Source organism: Ixodes scapularis, unplaced genomic scaffold, assembly GCF_016920785.2.
Source record: "Ixodes scapularis isolate PalLabHiFi unplaced genomic scaffold, ASM1692078v2 PGA_scaffold4__175_contigs__length_147842914, whole genome shotgun sequence".
NCBI lineage: Eukaryota > Metazoa > Arthropoda > Arachnida > Ixodida > Ixodidae > Ixodes > Ixodes scapularis.
In genome coordinates this window covers 36,575,630-36,597,776 of record NW_024609879.1, presented here as the reverse complement: position 1 = coordinate 36,597,776, position 22,147 = coordinate 36,575,630, and the positions used below count along the sequence as shown (strand labels likewise).

At 46.1% G+C, this 22,147-nt stretch overlaps 1 protein-coding gene across 1 annotated transcript in view; it reads right to left on the bottom strand.

Moving 5' to 3' along the window:
• LOC8043472 (carnitine O-acetyltransferase-like) overlaps nucleotides 1-19,021 on the bottom strand; it is a 63,480-nt gene extending 44,459 nt beyond the window's left edge. The window contains exon 1 of the mRNA XM_040220271.1: nucleotides 18,887-19,021. Coding sequence (XP_040076205.1) covers nucleotides 18,887-19,021 — 135 coding nt within the window. The remainder of the gene's footprint in view (nucleotides 1-18,886) is intronic.
• Nucleotides 19,022-22,147: the final 3,126 nt, after the last annotated feature.

The window sequence follows — 22,147 nt, the reverse complement described above, 5'->3', positions numbered from 1 at the left end:
GTGACCAGCTCTCAACCCCAAATAACGACCCAATACCTAGTTAAACAGTCGGTGGTCGAAATCACTCCCCCACAAAACAACATAGCGGCCGATAGGCGAGAGGTGAGCCCTTCGGTGAGGCCCAGCAAACAGCTCGGCTTTTCTAGGCGATGAGTAAATAATACTCATACGCCTATTCAGCATCTTGCATGTGCCATCAGACACTCTAAATATTCGCCTCTAAACACCGGTGCCATACCTATGTCCAGTAAGGTCGACTGTGCATGTGGCGTGAACGTCGCGTTTACTCCCGACTGCGTCTTGCCAGACTGGCTGCATATTTACCATAGGCAGAAAACGCTAAAAACAAAATCGGTACGCGAGGATTGCGCATGATGACTTCATTGAGGATAACGTATGCTTGCAGTAATGTACGGCGAATCGCTAGGAACCTTCCGTCGGCACCGACCAGATGTGTTGCACTTGCTCCGACGCTACTGCTATTTTAAGGCGAAAGCATTAACTATGCCATGGAGCGAGCCGACATCATCAGCTTTGAAGCCGTGCCAGACGGCACCTTCAATCCTTTCTCCAAGCGAAACCGGCTCTCAGCTATAAAACGACGCGAAAAGCGTAGCCAAGTGGTGCCTAGTTTCCCTGATTCCAAACCCTAATGAAAAATACACCAGGCAATCCTGGTGTGACATCAAAGAATCCTGATGTGACACCAGAATATCTGGTGTGCCCACCAGCGATGCTGATGTATCGAGCGCACCAGCCTGGCGTGCCCACCAGAAATGCTGGTGTACCCGCACATCAGCCTGATGGGTACACCAAGGGAGTCTGGTGTCGCACCATAAGGACTCATGCGCCGACCAGGCAGCCTGGTGTGCACACCACGCAGTTTGATGTGACACCAGAGTTGTGTTTTTGTTGACTTCTCCCCCCGGTCCGTGCGCACGTTTTCTATTAGTTCGTGTGCCGCTCCGTCCCCCGACGGGGTGCCTTGTTTCCTCCCGTCTTGGTGGTCGCCGGAGACCCCGCGGCGGGCACCTTTGTGCTCAATAAGTGTCCCTCTCGTCCCGAGCACTTTCCCGGGCGGCCTTGAGCAGCTTGGGGCGCTCGCCGGCTCGCCTCTTCGAAGCTTTCTCTTTCCCTTTCCGCCGGTATTCTTGTTTAAGTTTGAGAAAGTAAAGAAGTCTTCTTTGTGAGTCGAAGCCGAAAAGATGGGTTGGTGCGCTTTCCTTACTTCCGACGAGCTTGGTTTGGTCGCAAAGAAACAAAGGAAGCTAGTAATTATTACAGTTTTTGGGGCCGAAATGCCTACTACGAGCGAGGAGGGCGTCGACCGCCTGAAGCGAAAGAGGATTACCCTGCGAGCCGCCACAACAAAGATCATCAACGAGACTGGCGTCTGCTGGCCACGGATCCAACCGACATCGGTGAGCTCGAAGAAACATTTGATATTCTTCTACTTAAGGAGGCTTCCCTGAAAGAGCTGGACAAGGAAATCGAGCTATCTGTCGAATATGATGCCTTAGAAGAGGAAATTTCTGGTGCGGAGGGGTACGCGGAACGGATCAGCGTAACTAACACACGAGTCAACCGCAAGCTGAAAGGCCAAGAATTTCGGAACGACAGGGCGTCCGGTTCTTCGACGCAGGGCAGTGGCTCCGGACAAACTCCAGTTGATCACGGCCAACTCCCTACAACAGTAAAGCTTCAGAAGTTTTACTGTTGGGCTTTTTTGCTTTTTTGAATAAAGTAATTATGGCAGCAGCGTTGTTGTCAAACTTATCATTGTACGCTTTTTTGTGAGTAAAGCAACAGCCAGTCAACAGGTGGTCTGGTACCATATTACAACAAAACCTGATGTCCCGCCAGAACACAAGATTTCTGGTGTAACATCAGAACACCAGATTTCTGGTGTCATTCCCACACATCAGATTTCTGGTGTCACAACAGAACACCAGGTTTCTGGTGTCACACCAGAAAACGTCCCAAATCACATCTGTGAAAAAGTCTGGTGTAACATCAAGTCACACCAGCCCTCGAGCTGGTGTATTTTTCACTAGGGAAGGACCGGAGTAAAGCTGATGGATTTCACCTTCGGTGCCATTGGCTGGCGCATGTCGTCGAGGCTGCATTGGCCGCTGCGCGTCAGTTTGAACGACCGCCACCCCATGGCGCTGCGTGTACACGAGGCAGCGGTCCCACCACTCCACGCCCAAGGTCAGCGCGCGCGCTCGACCGTTGACGCAAGTACTCCGCAGACGAAAGAAGGGAGCGGAAGTGCGGCGTGCGTGCTTTCGCAATCACAAATGATAAGTGTTTAGGTGTACCTGGAGACGTTTTTATCGCTTCTTGCCGGCGTCTTTCTAAGCTGACGCGAGTTATCCATTCGTGCGCGTGTTTTTTCTCCAACCCCTCGTTCACACAGGAAGGGGATCCGCGTCCGCAAAGCGGTTGCGAACGCGGTTGTATAAAAATCCAGTGATATTGCACGCGTACTCGATGACGTCAAGTGCGCGTGCAATTGTACTAGATATTTATACAAACGCGTTCGCAACCGCTTTGCGAACGCGGATCCGCTTCCAGTGTGAATGAGCGGCAAGAGCGGGGACGGCCGCTGACGTGGGTGGCAAGACTACCAGGATTGTTATCTAAGTGACTAGGTAAAGAGGCCTACTGTTTACATTTTTTTAATCGATGGATACATCAACGCTCATCTTCATGAATCGGGCTGCAGCTTGCGCCATCTAGTAAACACGCTTCAACATCTTATAAGGAAATTGCAGCAATTACTGCTAGATGGCTCTAGAAAACTAAACTTTAAGGTTTTTAGGTGCCGCACATACCTACACCAGCCCATACAGTATGCTCACCACAAACACCAACCAATATAGCGAACACAGGTTGTGGGACACCTGGCAATTCAAACTTTTGTACCAGGCAACCGGCATGCCAAATCGACTACAGGCATTTCTGCCACGAGTGGGCCGAGTACATCGGACCACGCGAGCGGCACTCCGCCCCTTATAAAAGGCAGTTGCAGCAAATACGCGAGGCTCTTGGGATCACGGCGCGGTCGATGACAGTGAATAAATCATTACGTGTTGTTGAACCCGTCCGTCATGTCATTCTACGAAACGGGTAGCAGCAAGAAAATGTCCCCAGGGTAAAGGCGTATACATAAAAGCAGCATAGCAACAACGGACAAAGAACTCCGGCACAAGTCCACGACTTCCTAGAGATGTGATATAGCTTCGTTAATACTAAAAACTACTACAAACACCTAAGGGTTGAGCGGACCTGGAATTTTCGAAAGCAGACGACGCAATGAAAACGTGTCAACTGAACGACGTTCCAGACGTGTGAGGGCCCCATATCCTTATTCTAAGAGCTGAAACAATAGACCGATCTCACCAAGCGTTCGGCGCATGCGTGACGCTGCCATAACTTTAGTTCGCGGGAGGCAGGCAGCAGTGCCTAAGACAGCTCGTGCCGCCTCATGCTCCACATGCGCAGAGCTCCAGCGAGGTTGTCGCACGTTCAGGAAGTCTAAAGCTCCCTCGATGCATTGCGGCAGCGGTGGCGTAGTCAAACTGGCTGGTGAGATCGGTCTATTAATTTCTTTCCGTGTTTTCGCACAGGGATATCCACTGATTACAACTGCAACAATAGTAAACATATATTGTGTATGAATACATTCTTTTTTATGTAGGCTGAGCGCCGTTTAAAGCATTCCGTACGACGGGTTCGCTTCTGAAAATCGGAAAGAATGATATATTCACTAGAACTATGTTCTCAAAATTTACTTTTGGTGCGAGAGGTACATCTTTGTACCTTTGCTATGTAGCCTCAGAATAAGTGATCACAAAACGATACCTGAACTTTCAAGTCAGCGCGCCAGTTGCCCCAGTGGATATCGCTAGAGATCCCACTAGCCAAAGGAAGCTGAGCAGAGAAAGACGCTACCACACAGACATGCACATGACAACAACACAAGAAAAAGTGTCAAAAATGACCGTGCAAACACTTTGCAAGCATTGCAGTACTGAGAATGAAGCAAAATTGAAAACTGAAGAGGCATTTTGTGGGCTCCACCCCAAACCAAAACATAAAGTGATGGCGAATGGGGAAAAAACAACTCTTTGCAGAGGGCACAAATGTCTCGGCGTACAACGTATCGAAATGGAAAGTGCGGGCGTAACAAAGCAGACGGCTGATGTTTGTAACCGACGAAGTGGCAGATAAAGGTTCGAAAAGATGCCAAACGAAGAAACAATAACAGTAAACATTTCCTATATTTCGAAACTGCATCACTTTCTTCCAAGCGCTTTCTTCGAACTTGTTAAGTATTACAGCAAGTTTATTCTCTATCATTGAGTAACTTCGCTATCTTTTTCGGAAAAGGTGCGCTTTGCGTGGTAAGCCAAAGCTAAGAACACCTTTTAAAGAGTGCAGGCGTGCATTCGAGATACATCTATTTTGTCCCTGTTTGATCCTAATCCTCCTTTTATAACATCTACATATCCGTTCAATTAGGGAGTAGGAACAGTTCATCCGCAACCAGTACGGCAACCAGTTCCGCACTATTGCCTTCGCATACCGTGCAGTGACAGAGACTATGTATCCTCGTGGGTTTCTGGATCGTTCGGCGTAGAAAGTACGACGCGTAGAACATTCTAACCTTGAATCAGCCAAGACGGTTCTCGAATTCACCGGAACATCACATAACAGTGTCAACAATAAGGCGTAGCCGCGGCCAGGAATCGAACTCTGGCCTTCTGCGTGTAAGGCAAGCGCGATAACCGTTAGGCCATCCGCGCGCTGCCTACTTGGCCAGCTGCGCGCGCGGCAATATCATCTTCTTACAGGCTAAAATAAAGATTCCTCCTCTGCACTACAAGAACATTAGATTCAATCAGCTTACAAAATACACATAGGGATTTCCCGGACAACCGGCATTTTCTGTGACAATCAATAATGACTTGTGATGAACCAATACATTAAGTGGAATATGCCACATTCTACATCATGTCATGCTACAGATGTACTTACAAAGGTATCTACAGCGTGATTGTAGTTTATAAAATTTAGGTAACGACCCTGAGAGAAGCTCGGTATTAACATCATTCCGCCTTTCGAGCGTGAGTCGTCCTGTCAGCGCCTCTTCAATGTCCTCCTGAACTATCATTCAAGTGGATGTATGTGCATGTCATCTCGTTGGTTATATTAGAGACATTCATCTGTTTACTGAAGGATGTTTTTGCTCGGTTTTAGACAGTGGTGTGCAGTTCACCCCTGGAGAAGTTTCCGCTATCCGGCTGGAACTTCGATGGCTTACTAAGGGCGATTTCCACCTTCGGTAGGAGCGTTTCGTCATCTTCAGAGCACAGTGAGCAATCCCATCGTCGTCGTCAGATAATGTGACCAAAGACCAGAAGCACGCATCGCTCGGCAGAGCCTTTTAATTGACGCGCGACACAGAGGCAACCTGCAACAACTGAGATACACTGGAGCGGCAATGAGTATTTACAGAGGTACAACCAACTGGCGCAGGCGCGACATTTCAGTGACGTGAAAAAAGAATGCTGTTATAGTACAGTTCCTGAACACGAAATACGGTTATCATATGTGTAATACCGATATTACTTAAACTACTTAGCAGTATTGAAATCTTAAAGCATTAATACATTATTACCAAAGCTATATGTATGCATAGCGTGGCTCTAAAAGAAGCAAAAGGTACAGGTGTCAATTGTTTTCATATTCTGTATGCGCTTATGGCAATCTTTTTGCCTGGAAAGAGAGAACTTAAAGCCTTCCAGAACAACCTATACTCCGTTCACCCTTAAGCTAGGACAAGAATCTCCGTCTTTAGCGCGTGCTCGCTAGCTTCCGCAGTGCTCTGGTTGCGCGTGTCGGCGCGTCCACACTTGTGTCAGCTAGGGCAGAAAGCTCCCACTGAAGGCGCGTCTTCTAGTATTAGCTTAAGGGTGAACAGTAGATACTCTTGAAACAGACCAAATAGAGGGCTGAAAAGGAGTATACTCCTGGCCGCTTTCTACAGCAGTGCAGTCAACGGTAGGGGCACGCGTGCACGCGTGCCCTATGTCAGAGTGAGCGGCGATTTAAGCTTTTCGTGCGCTGCAGTCCTCTTCTCGGAAATGCCACAGAAAGGTGCTTTCGAGTCTAGTATGTGCTGACCTCGAACTCGAACCGAAACCTACTGAGTACATGGTCCACACTCAACGCCTCGGTCCTGAAATTTTGACAGCGAGGCAGCTAGCGGTGATGACAAGGAACAATCAGATGCTTAACCAAGTGAAGATCTAGATACAACAAGGCTTGACAAAGATCCTTGTTCTTATAAAATCCTAAAAAAACATGCCAGTAAAACGTTTGCAAATTCAGAGTTTTAAAAAGGAACTAAGTGTTAATTCCACAATAAAGAGCAAAACGGTAAGTTTGGTGGGAGCACATGACCAGTTGTCCTGAGGCGAGACCACTGCTGTTTCCGATGAAATCTAGGACTATTTACCGAAAAGGGTTTACCATATATCGTTGAGGTTATTTCAGGACAATCAGTGATTGCACTTATGGGTCATAGGAAAGCCACTGTTTTTGGTGTTCAGTTGAGAGCAAACAATTTGTGCATCTCAGAGGAGGAGGGATAGGTTCGGTTTTTATAAGAGGAAACAATACAAAGAGACAACAATATATTGTTGTCCCTTTGTTGTCTCCCTTACGAAAATGGCTGATCCGGACTAATATAGAAACAATGTGGATATATAAAAAATTGGGCAGATCTGGCCATATCAAGTACATCCGTTTATATAAGCCTTATATAGCCAGATCTGCCCAATTTTTTATATATCCATATCTGGGTCTGCCAAATAGGGGTACATCTGCCTCCCATATCAGGGTGTTTTTTTTATTCTTGCAGATTTGTTTTTAAAAAAATTAATGAAAGCTACACTTATGCGGTTTTTGCGAGTGAGTTATACGTCCAGGGGGACATTACATGGGCGCTAAGCTTTGCGGTTACTCGGCTAATTAATTAAAATTCACTAATTAACTTTTCAATTAGTGAAAATAGACATACTGTTCCAATAATCAGCTAGCGGGGCGTCGTCCAAAATCCCTAAATTAGTCATTTTCAGAACGTCTTTCAGTGCGTGAGAAGCGCACTAAAGTTACCAATCGTGGAGCAGGTACAAGGCTAGCGGTTTCGGTAAGGCGCCCGCGCAATTTTTCTGTCTCTTATCTAGCCCCAGCCTTGTACCTGGTCCACGAGTGGTAACTTCAGCGCACTAATACGCATCACACGCGCTCAGTCTTTCTAAAAATTACTGGTTTAGAGGTTTTTGACAACTCTCAGCAAGTTTCTAATTGAAACCATATGTCTATTTATACTAATTAAAAGTTAATTACGTATTTTAAATAATTAGCCGACTTATCGCAAAGATTTGCAAACTACATAACGTCCCCCTGGGCCTATCACTTTCGCACAAACCGCATAAGTGTAGCGTTCACGGCTTCTTTTAAAACAAATCTGCAAGAATAAAAAAAACAAACAAAAAAAACGGTATCCACCATGCTGGTAGTTGACTCTTACCTTCCACAGCGGGAGCAATGGTAAGCTGTGCCGCGTTCGGCTGTAGCAATTGCCCGGTATTCCGACGATCATTTCGTAGGTATGAACCGCGAGACAGAGTGTCCGTCAAGTTAGAGAAAGTACGAGCGGGAGGAGAGGGATGCGCCCGCGGATGACCGAGTTTGCGTTCGCGCACGCCTTTGCATCGGCTTTTGCCCATTCGTGGAGTAGATGTCCTGTGCCTATCGTTACATAACGCCGACAACGGCGATCGGTCGGCGGCGGCTCCGTGTGGAAGCTCGCCGAGACGCCGCCGTCAGGGGATCGGTTTGTGCCGTCCGAGAGGCGGTATCCCTTGCAAGGAGCGAAAGTATGTTGGCATGCCGGTTAGGAAACATCATAATATAAAGCCTGAGTCAATGAGAGTTGTCCGTTATTTGATTTATCCTCATCTCAGGGTTTAGATTATTACGCCCGAAGGAAAAATCCATCAATGTAACCCTGTTTGGCAGTCAATGTTTTCTAGTGGACAGCTGACTGTGCCTGACTGTACGTCAAGCATGTCTGATTGGCCAACAAGTTACTCTGACCGACACTCAAACTCCAGTCAGACTTTACTTGTCGGCTTTCTGATGGTTTCCTGGTGGCAGTCGGCCGCCACGAAATGCCATCAAGATGTCTTGATGGCGATTCTGATTGTAAATCGATTGGCTCTGACTGTACGTCAAAAAGCCTTGACGTGCAGACAGACGTACGGTCAAAGGACGTAAAGTTCGTTCGGATACCACTATTTCGTCAAATCTATGAATACGAAAAATAATCTATGCACAAGAAAACGATTTCGGGACGTGAGCCCATAAAACCGCTGATGTTAGAGATATGACACGCAGCCGACAGAAAACCTTGATCAGAAGCCCGCCGAACACGCCACTTCGCTGACTTCGCTTCGCCCATAGAGGCTTCGCCCAGCTTTCATGAACGATCGCTCTCGACTCGTTTTGTTTGCCCACTTGCTCCAACCTGTCGATCCTGCCCGGGCTCTACAATGTCTTATGTTTTAGTAGAATTTCTACTCGACAAGACCCAACCTGTTGTGAGTTCCGACGATGTAAGGGACTTTAGCGGTGTAGTTGAAGACGACAAGGTGTACCAGGTCTACTGGGCCGGAGACGCGCGAGCAAAAGGATTGTTTTACGGCGCGAAAGTACTCTACATGGCAGGTGGGTAGAACTGAAGTACGGCGAGTGATGTACGAGTGCTTTGCATAACATGCTGAAGGCTTAACTGCATTTGCAGCCGAAGCATCTCGTATAAAACGGATGGTCGAATCGAGTTTACTAAGCGGTGGCATAGCATGGGGTTAAAGTGTCCGATTTGTATGCAAGTGGTCGCGGGTTTGATCCGCGGTGGGTCCTGCTTTTTTTGGCTTTTTTTTTTCTCGAACATTTTGTTTTATCGAGGCATTTGGCGATATTTATACGTGCGTATAGCTTTACTCTTATATAAATGCTGCCCTTGTCGATGAAGTTCCCTTGGCAGTGGCAGTCAGACGCCATCTGATGGACCGTCAGATGACGTCTGATGGTCCATCACGTTCCATCAAGGCTGCTGACTGGCAGTCAGTGTCCCAAATTACGTATCTTGATGGAATTTTCAATAGGGCGGTAACCTAGCATTGTTTACCAATATTTCGCAAAATCGTAACAATCTTTCAACAAGCGGCTCGTAAAGCCGCTCGTCAAATTTTGGAACGCGTAACTAAGACTGTGTTGCTGTTTTGCTGTTGTTTTTTGGCGACACGTCAAAACTTTGTCGGCGGCATATCGAAACTTTCTGCTTGTAGCGCAATCGCACCAATGCCGAAACATTCTGCACAATGATTCTCCCGGCTGCCAGGAGATAGACACGGCCTAAATCTAGAGGTAATCTGGAAGAATACATTTAGGAAAAAACGATAAATTGTCACAAAGTAGGTTGCAGCGCACTTACGTTGACGAGACGCGACTTGAAAGGTGTTATCCGAGAGAGATGCCGACACGGCCACGGCAAAACCAACACTCGAACACAGAAACGAGAAGGTGCCCATGAAGATTCAACACGGTGTAGCACAAGCTGTCGTTTGTAGAACCGAACACTAAACGCATCACGAAAGGTTCTTGGGCTTCATTGAAGAAATCGCTTGCAGAAGCATACATACGCAGCAGCCACAGAGGGAGAATTCACACGCCAAACAAGGTCCGGCCAAACGCATTCCGAGATCGGCAACGGCTAATGCGTCATCCGTCAAACCACGTGACCACTCACCTTTTACAACGCTTTCGGCTTAGGGAGAGAGGGAAAAGGATCGAAGGAGAGGCCAAAACTGGGTTTCACGAACAAAAGGCTTACCTTATGGGGCCACAACAAGGCGATGTGTCACGTGTAACGAAGGTTGACAGTGCTATGAATGCTATGTGTGGCCCTGGGCGCCAGGGAGGTGCGATGTCCTGCTTTGTCACCAGATTTTAGACTGTAGTCACGGGACCCTAACCGGAGACACGATTGGCCTAAAACACCCGTAGCATCTATCCTGCTTGCAATACCGTGTGAACAAACAGCTCAAATAAGTCCAGCTTTTGAACTCAAAACGATGCGAGTTTCAAGATACTATGTTTTACGCTGTATAACCCACATTATAATTTTAAATAAAAAAATAAACGGGACTATTTTTTGTGCATGATGTCGACGAATAAATAGAAAAATAATTATCTATATATATATTTTTACCAGTAAATTTAAAATCAAGTGTACACTGTTTAAAATTTTTTTACGAACGAGTTACACAAAGAAGACACCACCGACCGCACATCTTCCGACTTTCAACACACGATGAATCGCCGACGCTCGCAGACGAACGAATGCTATGCTGCGCGAACGGTTTTGAAAGAGCTGCGTATTGTACTCCGGGCGCAACGACTTCCGTTCGAAGGGGAAAGGATTCGGGACAGCTAAGTAGCGTCTTGCATCTTGAGTAAGCTAACGGTTCGTGTTTACCCGCTCAATTTAACGGGGAAACGTAAAAAAAAAAAAATTAGTTTCACTGCCAGATTTCGCGGCAAAATTGACATCACGTGACATACGTACCAATTCAATTTCTCGCTAAATTTAGCGGGGCGGTTACACCGATGGCGACACCCAACACCGCTTACCTCGGGAACGGGTGCCTAAGAGCTGGGACTAAAATCCATTATTTGATTAACTCGCGTTCCGATCGCACTTCGTCATATTGTCACACATCAAACATACAACCAAATTTCATTTGTCTTTCAATCTTCGAATCGCACAATTGATTAATTGGTCCAAATACCTGGAATAATTTCACTTTAAGGATGTTGACAATAGTTCACTAATTGCATGAGACTCATGCAATATAGATAAATCAACTACTGTCTTAGTGAGTACATATAACTTGTTGCTTGCACGACTGAAACGAGCCCATATATTATTATCAGGGGCTATAGTTGCACGCGTATATGGTGATATGTGGCCGTGTTTACGCACTTATACGGCCAGATCTGGCAGTATTTGCCCACCTATATGGAGAAATACGGCCGTATTAGCTCCATATCTGGCGAAATACAGAGCAATTCGACTGCTTATATTATCATATCTGGCCGTATATAAAATATATCAGGGCCATATCTGACATTTTCGTACGGTTAATTTCATAAGAAGGGGACAGGGCAGCTGGGGCTTCTATTTATTCCAGTGACCATGTCCAGATGTTTATGATTCTAAAATATTGGCACGTATTCAAGGAATACTCTTTTCTAAGTATTGTAGTGGAACAGTTAGTAGTTGCAATGACCAGGGCGCCAATGCCAAATGTATCCAAATTTATATTTTGATACAGGTGAATTTATGATATGTCTCTGCTCGGATACTATTTATTTTTATTTTAAACTCTTGAACGATTGCAATAAAGCAAAAATAAACTCTGAATTTCGGAGAATTGGGAATAGAGAAAAAATAAACTTTGATAAACCCCGTGTTTCTGGCAAGAAAGAAACCCTGAACATCAACCTCCGAATCTTTGGATAAATGAACTTCGAAAACGCAGAAACCTAGTCATGACTCATATGGTGGGGGCGTTAAGTGGTTCCTCCATGACATTTATTCCGATACATCAGTCATGGTGACAGGTGCCGGAAATACCCACGTCCTGTTCGATGTATTTTAAACTACACAGACACTGCTTCATGCGGATATGCCGTACCGCTGGAGAGTCATATAATACTGATCGTGGTTGACTCGAACTCAAAGGGATAGATGCATCGCCCAGGCCACAGTGGAAGCCGAGCGCGACGTTTTTAGTTCATAGAACAGCCAAAGACACCTGTGTCCGACAAAGGACTGCAGTTTAAAAGTACGGTTTGCAAGCAGCTTTTACAACATAGTAATGTACAGCATCTCGCCACCACTGTTTATCGCTCCCAGCCCAACAAGTAATCCGAACGTGCCATGTGTAGTGTGAATGAGGGCATTCGCAAGGTTTTGCCTCGCAGTCTTACAACCAGTCTTGCAAGTACGTATCTGTTGTTGAAGTTCCGCCGCTGCAGAGCCTCGGCAAAGTGTCGCAAGTACTATTTTGAACTGTTATTCGACTACCGCACCTGGTGCCCGACTGGTTTTTGAACACCTATGCATTCGAAGTCATCCCTACACTGGCGGGGAAACTGTCCTTTTGGTGCGGTACATACTGTGTGGGAGCATAGTATCGTCGTAGGACAGGGTTGGATTCCTGGAGTTGTCTGCTCGCTTGATGGTACACAAAGGACTATAAATACAGCACCAAATGGGTAGTCCCAACAGCATGCGAACTAGCTCTGGACATGAATTCCCCACAAGCTGAGCGGCCTGCAACTAAGTGGAATTCGCAACCGAGTTATAATGTCCAAGCGTTACGGACAGCAGCAGATTACCAGAACGACTATGGAGCTCAGAAAGTCAACCAGACAATGCGTATGACGGGTGTGAGTTTTGTTAGCTAATTGTGTAGTTTTGTGTTATAATTATAATCGCCGTCAAAGACAGACTCCACGAAAGAGTTGGGGTGTCCTACAAGCAGACATTTCTCAATAGCTACAACGATCCATAGAGCATTCCTTGAGTACCGTGCTACGTTCACGGTCCTATTCTGTATTCACACCTTAAAAATACAATAAATAACAACCGTGAACTTCCGAGCGAGCAGGCTATTATCAAAACAGGTAATTTCACTCCCATATTGAAGCGACCCCGTCCGTTCTGTCTAGGGCTTAATAATGTCGATTGAGGTTCTATAGGTTTAGCTCCTAGCTTGCACGCCGTCACACTCTATGCTATGGCATCAAAGTTGAATTCTGCAAAACATTGTATTTGAAATAAACTTATTAATTTTCTCTGCAGTTACCAATCTGTTTCGAGTCAGTATGTTAATACGGCTTGGTCGGGGCGTGGCACTGTGACCACTGTGGCGTAATACATACATTTGTTTATATTTATTTTCTTCAATGTCATTAGTACGATAGTAATAGAGTGGTCAAAGAGGAGCTGCTTTTTTTTGTCTAGTCTGCATGTGTATTTATGTTCAGGCGTAACTAATGCGTTTTAGCAGAAAATAAATCCGGGCTGTTTAGGTTCTGTACCTAGCAACTATGTACAGTGCTCAAATCTGATAACGCGAACCGCTTTTTTTCATTTTGCTTCGAAAGGGAGCGGGATGGCATAAAGATTTACCACTTAGGTTATTACCCGAACTGATGACGTGTGCGCATTTGGTCTTGTTTCCCAAATATCGTCGCGCATAACCGTGTTCCGTAACGCGATGTAGAATGAACATCGCGCATGTTTCTCCCGTTTAATTCTTAACCTAAGATGTTGTTGGTGTAGAACCATCACAAAGAATAAAAAAGTACCAAAAACGTTTGTCAAATTGACTTGTTTATCGTTTACGTGGTGGCTGTCATGCTTTTTAGAGAGCAGTTCGCCGCCTGAGTACAGATGGCTGCGAAAGCTCGCGCTGCAGAACCCAGGCATCCTGGGTTCGAGCCCCACCCCTGCCCGTTTCGATCTGGATGAGCATCGTACCGGCGTGCGGTCGTGTATCACTACTGCGTAAGCACGTTAAAGACCCCACTTTAGCAGTCGTACTGCACTGGCAAAATTGCTCATCTACAGTGTAAACCAGTGTCGCCCCTACTGGCAGACCAACCTTACGCTGAATAAATCACTAAAATTTGAATTTTGACTTTGAGTACAGATGGCAGCACTGGACGGGTCGCCTCGCGGATGTATGTTGCGGAAATGCAACAACGTGCGGAGCCAGCACTAAGTGCATTTTGTAGATGTTTTTATTGTCGTTTATTGCTCTGTTACAAATATGCAATAAGGTGCAGCAAAGGGTTAAAACAATTAAAAGTAATATGTCCCTTAAAGCATTTAAAGCAATATGTCATTTAAAGCAATTAAAAGTAATATGTCCTTTAAAGCAATCATCAGGCCACTTTAAGGCATGTATATGCCCGTTTGGTTTTCCCGCTAAATTGAGCGGGGAAAACGACATCACATGACCTGATGACAGGTGACCTATACAGAAATTCAGTTGTTCCGCTAGATTTAGCGGGAAACTTGACGTCACGTGATCTCCCCTAATTATTTTGCCTTGCTACATTTAAGGAGGAAACAATGTCACATGACTTCCTCTCACGTGACCTATACACAAATGTAGTTTCTCCGCTACATTTGGCGGAAAATTGACGTTACGTGGCCATGTTCCATGACCTACACATGAATTAAGTTTCCCTGCCTAATTTAGCGGTAAAAATGACATCACGTAATGTCATGTTGCCTCGACACAAATTCCGTTGCCGAGCTATATTTTCGTGCAAACTTGATGTCACATTACTTCATGTCATTTCACTTCAACACTCATTGAATTTCCTCTCCAAATTCAGCAGAAAATTGACGTCATATCGCTTGATGTCATGTGATTTAGGCACAAGTCTAGCTTACCTGTTAAATTTAGACGTGTATGCCACGCCTTACAAAAATGGCACGTCTGGACTTATATTAAAAAACAAAACAGATAGAGTTATATGAAACAATTGGGCATATCTGGCCGCATAAAGCATATCAGTTTATATAAGGCATATCTGACCAGACATACCCAATTTTTTTATATATCCATATCTGGGTCGGTCAAATAGGGTTACACTGTTGGGACCGAGCGGTGTCCGGGCACTTTAGGTACGGCAGGGAACCGAGCCAGGGCAGGAAATAATGTAGAGGCCGGACTCGGGAAGGACCAGGCAGCAGGAGGGGTGTCTCGTATATACCTTTTTGTATATACATATGGACAGGTTACATCATTTGCCGAAAGAGCACTAGAGAACACTGTCGAGAACACAAAGTAGCAGCCGCCTGCAGCTGCCTTTATAACGTCACTTTTCCCCACATCCCTAGCAGGGAATCCCCAGGGTTCAGGCCTTCACCAAGACTGTGGGGCCAGTGTCCTTAATATTCAGGTATGCCCTTCCCCTCTCTCTCACACTGCCACACGCGGCACACACACGGAAGGGCCAGACATCCTTGGCTACGGTGTCGCCGGTCAATGTCGGCGGACAATGTTGCCATCGAAGTCGAGGAAGGCGGAAGACATCCAGGCGTCCTGGCTTCCGTGTGTCAGGGGATAATCCCATGGGCGATCTAAGCTGGGGAAATTGAGTAAAGCCCCCTCCTTTGTCGAGGACGTCCCAAAGCTGTCGGGTCGTTGTGCGTCGAGGTCAGACAGAAGAAGCAAGGAGGGGGGCCGGACGGCAAGGACGGCCTGATGACACTGGTGTGGGTCAACCCGATGATCCTTCGGAGAAGGTCACGTCGTCCCCGTGTACCAAGCTGCGCTGGCGGCTCCAAGGCGCCTCTCGCTCTGTCTCCGGATGCAGCTGACCGTAGCCACCTCGCGACGATGCTGCAGGGCGATCACCCGTGCTGGTCGGTTTGGGAGGGCAAGGTCGTCTCCTGGGGCCTTTCGCAACAACACGTGTCCGCCTCCCATATCAAGCCATATATGTCCCAATCAAATAAGGAAACCTTTGTATATATTGTTGTTCTCTACAAATATTTACCAGAAGTGACTTCTCATCCGAATAACAAAAATGCCAATTGGATATTGAGCATGTACCAACTTTTATTAGCTTTTTACGTGAACTGCTTTACGCCACGCCTGATTTCGCTCAACTGGGTTCCCAAGGAAAGCAGCATTATCGACATTCGCATAGCGATTGTCGACGAAACGTGTCTCAATGAAATGTGTATGCACGAAAAGGTGGCCGTGGAACGTGTTATCACGACACGCAGGGAGAGTAAAAAATTCAGTATTCTACCCTCAGTTATGACATGATTTCAGACGGCCAATGGCAGGTTACTGCTGGTAGAATTTCGGGAAAATTATTCGCCCGGCGGCCACGAGATAGACACGGCCTAATTCTAGAGGTAATCTGGAAGAGTACCTGTAGGAAAATGATCAGTGGTCGTGAAGTATTTTGCAGAGCACCTACGTTGATGATACCGGACTTGAAATGTGTAATCCGAGATATATGTCGACACGGGCATGGCAGAACAGCCCCTCAAACACAGAAGCGAGAAGGAAGGCGTCCGTGAAGATTCAACACGATGCAGCACACGCTGTCATTTGTGGACCCGAACACTAAACGGATCACAAAACGTCTTGGTTTTTTGTTTTTTTTTAAGAGATCGCTTGTTGCCGAAATACGGCTAGCACTTTTCGAACGAGATACCATTTACTGCAGATGCAGAACCCACAGCAGCCATGCAAGGCGCACCACTCGCCATATTGGTTCGGCAAGCAGGCCTTTGAAGATTGCACAATGCCAACTGCTAATGTGTCATCTGTCACGCGGCGTGATCGCGTTTCCACCATATATGGCCGTGTATAAAATATATTAGGGCCATATATTACATTTTCGTAAGGAAATGCTCATTCAATTTCGTTATCAGCTAATCGCCTAATTAGACAAGAATATAGTTAGTTCTGCCTGAATATTTTTATGTATAAAGAGCTGCGCAACAAAATGCGTGAGAAAAAATAGCCTTACGTCATTTTGCAAACACGCACGCCAACACCTAGCGTAACGTACAAGCGGACGTACGTTGCAACTAGAATATAGGTTGGCGGCTCGCGATCTTTGTGCAATGTTTTTTTTTCGACCAGTTTACCTAAATTGCGCAATTTATATGATCTTGGCGGATCTTTAACGAATAGGAGAGGTACAAAAGAATACTTTAGAGTCTTTCTGGGGTTATGCAACTTAGTGATACCATTGTACGACTGCCTGCAATGAATATCTCCTTCGAAAGTGGCCACGCCGCGTCGTCACGTGCAGAGAAGTGATCAACCCCCAGGGGCTAGGGTGCGCACTTTGACCAAAGGCTAGTCGATGTGCGATGGGCATAGCCAACCTCTTAAACGCCATTTTGAGTATTCCGTGTAGTCATGTTTTTTAGTATAGCTAAACGTCAACCAGTACACAAACATATCTTTGATTTTATCTTGTGTCCTGGTAACGTCCAGTGTTAAAACTTGTGCCTTCTATCACCAATCACTTGGGTCCCATTCCCAAGGAGTTCCCGCATTTTGCGGTACGCAGTTTATTTATGCGGTCGGAAAACCCTGGTTTAATCTTTTTTTCACGTACAGGATATATACAGGTTGACATACAGTTAGCACAAACACGTAGACCGCGGTTCTGTAGAAACGTCTTCCGCAGCTGAAAAACAGTCATCCGAATGCCTGGATGGGTGAAATGTCTACCTATCGGCTAATAACTTGGGCAGTGAAATTAGGCTTTGAGCACTGGACGGAATATGCAAAATTCGAAAAAACCTACCTGACGTGCGACACGTTGCACATTTACGAAACCTTGAAGGTATTGCGAAGATCGTATAATGTACTGAGAACTCAAGAGCCACAGCGTAAGGGCCACGTGACATTATCCATTTATTCTACTAATGAATTTAAGTTCTATTTTATGATGATTGTCGCATCGAGATGGTTGTCACATCCATTGTGTGAAGTAGTTCATAAAAGTTTGTCCAAGAAAGAAACAATATTTCTGGCGCTTGAAACTTGTATGCCTTAATGGAATGACATAAAGCAAGTCAAAGATATACATGTGTAAACATCTTAATTCAACACCTGAACAAGGAAAGTAGTAACACTCTGCATTATTTTAGAGGTTTGTTACAGTGCTTTTTGAGGGGAACACAACTATGTTGACTCTTCAGCTATGTTCTTCTAAGATGCTGGAAGCTCATGCCCATGCAGTTTTAAGCTTTCAGCAATTATTGAGAAGAGAAAAATATTCTAGAAAACATATCTCTAGTTAGTTGCAACTGACTTGTTCACATATACTTCTCAGCAACGGGGTGAACTTGTGGGTACAACGAGCTGATAGAACACCCACAAGTATAATCAAAGGATATCCACTAGACTCCGACTTCATTCCCTTGAGTTTGAGTTCAGACTCAAATTTTGGAAGTGTGTTGCATCAGCATTTGGTTGGGCCTCGTGTTCCGTCAAAGGGTGAAAGGACACTCTTCGGTGGGCGCGGGCTCAATTGCTGCGTTCGTGCGATATACTTGTGGCAATTTTACATGGAGGTAGATGAGGTGGTTCAGAGGCTTTGGGCATTCTAGCTGCTGTTAATTGTTTCTACTTTGTACACAAAAATATTTAGTGGTGCTTTCACTTTTAAGTTTACGGTCTGAACAATATATGTTATTCACGCCTAACAGCCACTTTCTTTGACTTGCGGTCAATAAAACGATATGGTCGCCCAAGAAACCTACGCTAATGACACCGGACACTACATACGGCACTATGATTTGCGTGATTTTTAAGCATCCTTAAAACTAGTCGTTACAAAGGAGAAAAAAAAAAACTTTTCACAGTGCTTTTAGGAAAGTGATACCCTCCCATCTGGGTCACCATGTCCCCGCTAAGTAATAGCATTTACAAGGTAATTAAAGCACTAGAAAAACCTATCTTCTTATTCTCAACGAAGCCTCGCGCCAGTGTAACATTACCTATCTATTGAACACTTAGATTATTTGCCTTCTCAGACTGGCGCCTCGGGGATTGACAGAGCGCTTCTGTTCCTTTGGTGTGTGTGTGTGTCCCCGGGATAGTATTTCGTGCATAGAATGATAAAGGCGACACGTTAGCTGACATCCTGAACACCCAAAGGAAGTCCGGTGGTGACGTACCTGGCAGTTGTGGATGACCAGCACGTGTTCCCCAGATTTCTGGCTGGGCGTATTGGACGTCAATATATCGCAGCCTATTGAAGGCATGCGGTAAAGACGGTAAAGTTTCTGGTACTGCGTCATGTCCAAAGTCATTGTTCCGCGGGCTTCAGGCGGGAGAAGTTGCCTGTTTGGAAATGTAATAAATTATGGAGAATGAGATATCTATTTTAAACACTTGTCTTAAAACCCCATCAAGAAACATTTGTAGTCGCCAATTTTTACGCAAGAAGCGTGTTATTGAATCCAAGTATCCGCCGTGCGCTGACACCTTCATCGCGCCCAATGCCTTCTGAGAGTATGTCATCAAACTTTGGCCGATTCGGAGAGTTGGTGCAGCACCTGCTAGGTGCCGCGAACGTTTCATGCAATCTCACCTTTCAATTAAATGCTTGAAATCCAGTGCTCCTGCGGCGAGTGCGGCTGCCTGTCTGCAAGCACATCCCACATATTGTCATTGTGAAGGTTAAACATGCCGTGGAGCAATGCGTGTATTATAAATGTTTAAAGATACCTCAGTTGACCTTTCTTCGTTGTATATTTGTGCCTCGGAAGACACACTCCTACTGCAGTGCTGGACATAGGAAGTCTAGATTTGGTAAATATCTCGGCAAACCTTTCTGAAAACTTTAAGATGTTTCGTTCGTCAGTCTCCAGCGTTCTTACCTTTTAACATGTAAATTTAAAACTAATTAGAAAAACCGCCGTGGAAAGTGGCAATGCTTACCCAGTTTTGAGAACATGAAGCTCGATCTACAAGTAGCTTGTGCAGAATTTCTCCTTCGCCACCAGGCTTGCCAAAGTCGTGAATAACCTGCCAAGAGCACTATGACGTTTTGATTGTGTTCCGCAAATAATTGTTTTGTTTCACAATAACGCATATGTTGAGGAAACGACATTGGCGCGCTCTCATTGCTCTTAGAGGTTCTCTGTTTGTGTGGCGGGCGAAAAAGGACAATAGACGACGCCAAAAAAATTATTTCTTTTTTTGTTCATTCTTTGTGTAAACTTTCTTAGGCCTATTCCCTTTCCTCAGCTCCGAGGCACAAAAGAAGCAACTTTATACTTCCTGTGGTCTTGATTTCGAACGCAGCCGACGCACGTGCTGACGAAACCAATTATATAACTTCAAAAGCGCACCAACATGGTATTCGGAATATTTATCTACATAATCTATCATCGATGAACCATTCATGTGCAGCGAAGGCCCCCTGACTTTCGCTTTTGATATAGCTAGATTTGAGGAAGATGCTCGTAGCGTCTGCTGCGTTCGCAGTGAGCTGAAACGAAGTGTAGGTGCTTTAGGACATTTATGAGAAAACGCTCGTGCAATCTCCCTGCTCCCCAAATACGCGCCATCCGTCATCAGCTCTGAACAAAGGTAATCGTACTTAGAACCACTTCATCTGTTCATTGAAAGTTGTGTCCTCTGGTCATCACTTCAATTACCTTGACTACAGCTAAAATTTTCGTGAGAACGCTGTTGGCCCAAGGTAGGACAGGGCGCCCGACGCTGTCTCGATCTTGACCCCCCATTATCCGCCTGCGCACGGGCGCTTCTTGTGCACCGCCTGGTAAATCGCAGGGGAGCAATGCTGCGCTAGCTTCAGAAAGGCATTTTTCATGTTACTTAAGGCCAGTGTAGTAGTCGTCGCGGAAGAACCTAACGAAATACGTTACTCGGTACTGAAGGAGAAAATGAACGCGTTACCGGCCAACCTTACCTCAAAATGAAGACGACCGCCTTTCCGTTACCGATAAGAGTAACGCACTTTATTTATGCCTTTTTTACGTCTATTCCTCCTGCCTGTGACTAACGGCGATGGTGTTTTTCGACATTGGGATAAAGGGTGTGTAGTTTGGGATTTTGCCTAAACTAGGAGGGATTCCTCAAAAAAAAAAAAAAAAAGCCAAAATTTGAAAGTACGTAAGATGAGTACCAAGATTCACATGACTTGCTCGTAGAAATACGAAAAGTGTGAAGTGTAATCGTTTCGAAGTATTGGGGAGAATACCAAACCACTGATCTCTATTTTAGTAGGCTGGATCGCGGATCGGGAGCCCGTCGGTGTCGCCACCGGCGGCCATTGATTGACACCAGGCAATACACGCAAGTCTATGGGAGAAACGCACAAAAGTAAGCATATTGAAGCATGTACTATCGGGGAAAAATGAAATGCGAACAGAGGAGCGCGTGGCTCGCGGTACAGGCTGCGCCGCCTGGAAGTGAACCTAGGGGCGAGTGTGCGTGGCCTACTTCGATGTGCTCACGCCCCTCGATTGGCGCTCCCCCAGCTTCGGCAGCGCGCCTCGCAATGCGCTGAAAGCTGTCACCGCTATCTTTGCCTGCTGGGCGAGTGCGGCGAGCTTCTTTGCACCGCACACGCTGAGCCAGCAAAGATAGCGGTGATAGCTTTCAGCGCACTTAGTGGCGCACTGCTGAAGCTTGGGGAGCGCAGAGGGAGGGGCGTGAACACGTCGGAGTAGGCCACGCACCCTCGCTCCTAGGCTCACTTCCAGGCGGCGCAGCCTGTACCGCGAGCCACGCGCTCCTCTGTTCGCATTTCATTTTTCCCCGATAGTACGCTGTGCTCGGAGGCGAGTATTTTATTGTGCACTGCGATCCTAATGTCGGGTGTTTGGAGATCGAATCGGTATTTGTCAAACGTCCGGTCGCCAAATAAAAAAATCAAACGTACAGGAGCACCTACGGCTGAGCAGGCAAGCTTGCTCTCGTAGTGGAGTAAACAAAGGAACTTGCCGTCAATGAGACCGTCCTCAGGGAAGCCCAGAAGTTGATGAATGACAAGGAAGTTCCATCTCGACAGAGGCTTTCCGGGAGTGAGCGAATTCCGCGTTGCAAAGCCTTGGAGCTTGTCGTCTGCTAAACCCAACTCAAAAAAACCGCCACCGACTCCGCGGTAACTCTAGGTAACTCACATCATTGAGCTGCACTACTGCGGCGTCACTCTCAACCACAAAATATTTATTTATAAGAATTGAGAGGGCAGTCAGTTTTAATGTTTGTAAGCAAGCTATTTGACGGGCTTATCAAAAAGCATCCAAAAAGTTTCAGTGCCGAGAACAGCTTAGAAACAGGGGAAAACGGCACTTTTTCTCGTTCTTCCCATAGAGTCCCATGCATTGGCTGGTGTCAATCAATGGCCGCCGGTGGCGACACTCGGCCCCAGCTGCCGAGGCCGCGATCCGCGATCCAGCCTA